This window comes from Bacillus rossius, chromosome 1 (genome assembly GCF_032445375.1).
Source record: "Bacillus rossius redtenbacheri isolate Brsri chromosome 1, Brsri_v3, whole genome shotgun sequence".
In the NCBI taxonomy this organism is placed as follows: Eukaryota; Metazoa; Arthropoda; class Insecta; order Phasmatodea; family Bacillidae; genus Bacillus; species Bacillus rossius.
Window position 1 is genome coordinate 103,128,268 of NC_086330.1, and position 4,133 is coordinate 103,132,400.

The window sequence follows — 4,133 nt, forward strand, 5'->3', positions numbered from 1 at the left end:
CTATCACCCAACTTCAAATGACTATTCCCTATACCATCTGGCCCAGCTGCCTTTCTCCCTTTCAACCTCCTGATCACCTTAATTACATCTGTCAGTCGCAGCTCAAAGGCCTTCCTGCCCATTAAACTGTCGTCCTCTTTACCCTCCCATGCCTCCCCCTTTGTAAATACTGCCAGATATTGCTCCTGCAGTAAGTCTGCCTTTTCCCTGTCCTCTGTATATTCCTGCCCCCCTCCTCCTCTGAGAACCCCTATTCCCTCCTCACCCTTCACTCTTCTTATGTATCTGTAGAGCTCCGCCCCATTTACCGTCCCCCCTTCCCCCATCAGCTGTTCCATGTAAGCATCCCTTGCTTCCCGCGATTTCCTCCCTAGTTCCTTCCCAAGCGCCTTCATTTCCGCCTCTATCTCCTCTCCCCCAAGCTTCCTTGCCCTCGCATGCAGCCTCCTACATTTCCTTTTCAACACTTTCAACTCCCTTCCATAGTAGGGAGGGTCACCTCCTTGGCCTACCCTCCTCTGAGGTACAAAACGTGTAGCCATCTGCAGCAGAATATTTCTTAAGGCAGCCCATCTACCTTCGAGGTCCTCTATATCTACCCATCTACTGTATTCCCCCTTCAGGAATGCCTCTGCCCCCACTCTATCAGCCTTACCCCAACAGTTTACCACGTTTCCCCTCCTTACCCTTTTCTCCCTCCAGCCCACGTCTAACTCCACTACTGGGATCCTGTGATCACTGATGCCCTCCATTACCACACTTCCCCTGACCGCCTCCATTGGTCTCACAAGTACCACATCCAACAGGTTCCTGTCATCCTGCTCTCCTCTCCTGGCACCTTTTCTGGTGCTTTCAGTCACCACCTGCTCCAGTCCTCTGTTTGCCAGTTGAGATGCCCATCTCTGTTCCCTTGACCCCATCCCCTCCGGCCCCTTTTCCCATGCCACCCCTGGCATGTTCAGATCCCCCGCCACTATCACCCACTTGCCTTCCCCTAGCATGTCCAACCTGTCCTGCACCTCCCGTATGGCTTCATCCCCTTGCCCTGGTGGCCGGTACACCGCAATCAGCCGTACATTTTTCTCTCCTACCTGGAACTGCATCTCCAATAACTCCGCTCTCCCCCCAACCCATACAACCCTACCACAGAGTCCCTCTCGCATGCACACCATTACCCCTCCTCCATTCCTGTTCCTGTCCCTTCTAAATATTTCAAAGTGTGCTCTCTTCAGTTCCCCATCTCTAATTTCCTCGTCCAACCATGTCTCCACCGCTACAATGATATCCGCCCCATAGGCTTCCACCCTGCCCCAGAACTCCTCCACCTTCTTATATATACTTCTACAGTTTATAACTGCGACTTTTACATATTGGCATTTTCCCCTTTGCGCCTCTGTCCCTTCCGCCCTGATACGAGTGCCCCTTCCCCTTAGAACCCCGATTTCCAGCACTCTTGCAGCCCTATCCTACTCCACCCCCCTCTTTCCTCCTTCCTCGCTCCCCGTCCAACCAATCTGAGTTTTGTTGACTTTAGCTGTCACCTCCTCCCTAGCATTGCTATCGGCTCTATATTCACAATCACCCCCCTTCTCTCCACCTTCCTCACTATCTAGTTGCTATCTTCTTCCCTGCTGCTCAAACCTTGCCCTTTCCAAATGGCCAGAAGTCTCCCTTCCTAGCAGGTCTCCTAGCATCCATTTTCCCCTCTCTGTTAGGTGAACCTGATCCCTGCCCACACAGTCCTGCCCCACCCATTTCCTGCTATCTACCAACATGGCTCCCAAGTCCCTACACACCCTCTCATACACCTCGCTGACCGCCGCAGCCTTGACATAGTTTATACCCCTCCTTACTAGTACCCCACTGACCACAACTCTGGCTACAGGGAACTTCTCCTTCACCTTGCCCACTAGCCCCCTCATATCCTCCTCTACTTCCCTCCCCACCACTCTACCAGCCACATCATTTCCCCCTACATGAACAACCACCACCTTAACTTTACTGCTTCCTTTCATGCAGCCTACCCTCTCCCCCAAGTTCCTAATCTTTGCACCCCCAAACGCAGCTTTATATATACTTCCTTTCCCCACCCCCTGCAATTCTACCCCCTTCACAATAGAGCTGCCCAGGAAAATCACTTCGGGCTCCTGTCTAACTATTGTACCCCTTTTCGTATCCCTGCCCTCTTCATGCCTGTTCACATCTACGTTGCTTGTACCCACAGCCTTACTGCCGGCCTCCTCCCGCACCCTCCTTGCTACCCCTTCATTCTGCAACCTGACACCTGTTTCCTGAACTTCCCCAGTACATGCCTCTGCATATGTGGCCTTAACAGCTTGAGTCCTTACTTTCTCCCTCCCTTCCAGCTCCTCCACCCTCCTGCGCAGCCTATCTACCTCCACATCAGCCTCCTTTCTCATCTGCCTTTCCTTCTCAACTTCCTCCTTTGTCCTCTTCAGCTCGCACTCCAGCCTTTCGACCCTTACTAACACACTTCTCAACCCATCCTCCCTTTTTACTTCTTCCTCTACCCTCTCTAATCTATGTTTTATTTCCATCTCCTTCCTGTACAACACCTCACCTAATCCTTCTTTCAAATCGACTTCCCTCCTTGTCCCACTCAGACCCTCAACAATCTTTCCTCCCAGAATATCACCAATGAAATTGAGTGCCCAGTCCTTACCCACATCTACATTCCCTCCTTCCCTCTGAGTTCCTGACACCCCACCTACCAGCTCCTGGCTACCACTGCTTCCTGCCATTGCCACTACACTTCCTGAACCCTTGTTATCCTTGTCACAATCCTTACACATCCACTCCTGCCCCAGACTACCCAGCTCCCCCTCCTCTAGTCCTGCACACTCCGTATGGACCCAGCCTTCGCATTTGTCACACCGTACACCACTCTCTCCATCTTTCCACACCTTTTTACAACCCACACATTTAAGCTTCAACTTACATTTCACCCTACCCATTTTGTCACAATTCACTATTCTACACTAACCTATTACCCAAATAACTTAAACTACATATATTATTCATCATTTAATTTAACATCTTAAAGTTCAGGTTGGTTTCCTATGTGCACAAAAATCCAAAATAACTTACAATTAACTTCTATTCTATAACCTACGTTAACATTTTAAAAATAACCCTAACTAGATACTATATAGAACAAAATATTTAGCACATTAAATTATTTTCAATACATAAACTTTTTTTTTTTTTTTTGTGATTTCCTTCTGTAAAAGTTAGTCTAAAATAAATTAATATCCTGAACTTGACATTTATTGTTTCTCTCACAATGTGTGATGATTCTGAAAAAAAAAAAAAACTGTTTTGAAATAAGGTATCGAGAAGTTTAGTAGTAAAACATTTTGAACAGTTTGATAGGTTAGGTTAGGTTAGATACATGCAAACCACTATTAAATCATTTGAAAGGTTGGTTTGGTAAGGTAGTATTTAAAATGTTAAATCGCGTGCAAATGCATTTTTTGAGACAGTACTAATATTTTTTTAATGAATATTATTTTAATGAGCGCCGACTCTACAAATTGCCAAACTTTTTACTTAAATCACATACCTGTATGGAGCCACTGGCTTGGGGGCAGCTTTAGTGCTAATAATTTTTCTTATTATTTTCGACATTTAGGCAAGATGAAAGACACGCCGTCACTGTGACATTCACTCAACACTTAACAATAAAATACAAAAAAATTAAATACGTGTAAATATATTTTGCTGCCGAGCCAACGAAATTTCCACAAAGAAGGTAAAAGTTCACTGATTCTATCGTCCACTACGACCACTGGCTTGTAGTCTGACAAAGTTGAGTCTATTATGTAATACAGAAATAAAAATTTAAACTTATGCCCGCGCTTTATATTCTTGACTCCTCAGAGTAAGGTTTTTGCTGATTTGCTCCTAACATTACACTCGGTTATGGAAAAACAGCAAATAAAAATTACCGTTATAAAGAGGTATTTTTAATATATTCTCATTACTACCCCAAAGGTACGTGATTATGGTATTGATAAATAGCTTTTGATTTTGATAACTTTCTAGTTAAATAATAATATGTTATTTTATAGGATGAATTCATTAATATATATTTTTTAAAAGCTGTCAACACT

The 4,133-nt window shown here is 45.5% G+C and overlaps 1 protein-coding gene across 1 annotated transcript in view; it reads right to left on the bottom strand.

Annotated features, from left to right (window-relative positions):
• The window catches only part of LOC134541112 (2-iminobutanoate/2-iminopropanoate deaminase), a 48,237-nt gene extending 44,293 nt beyond the window's left edge, over window positions 1–3,944 (bottom strand). Inside the window, exon 1 of the mRNA XM_063384286.1 lies at window positions 3,584–3,944. Within this exon, the coding sequence (XP_063240356.1) occupies window positions 3,584–3,648 (65 nt within the window). The 5' untranslated portion in view covers window positions 3,649–3,944. The remainder of the gene's footprint in view (window positions 1–3,583) is intronic.
• Window positions 3,945–4,133: the final 189 nt, after the last annotated feature.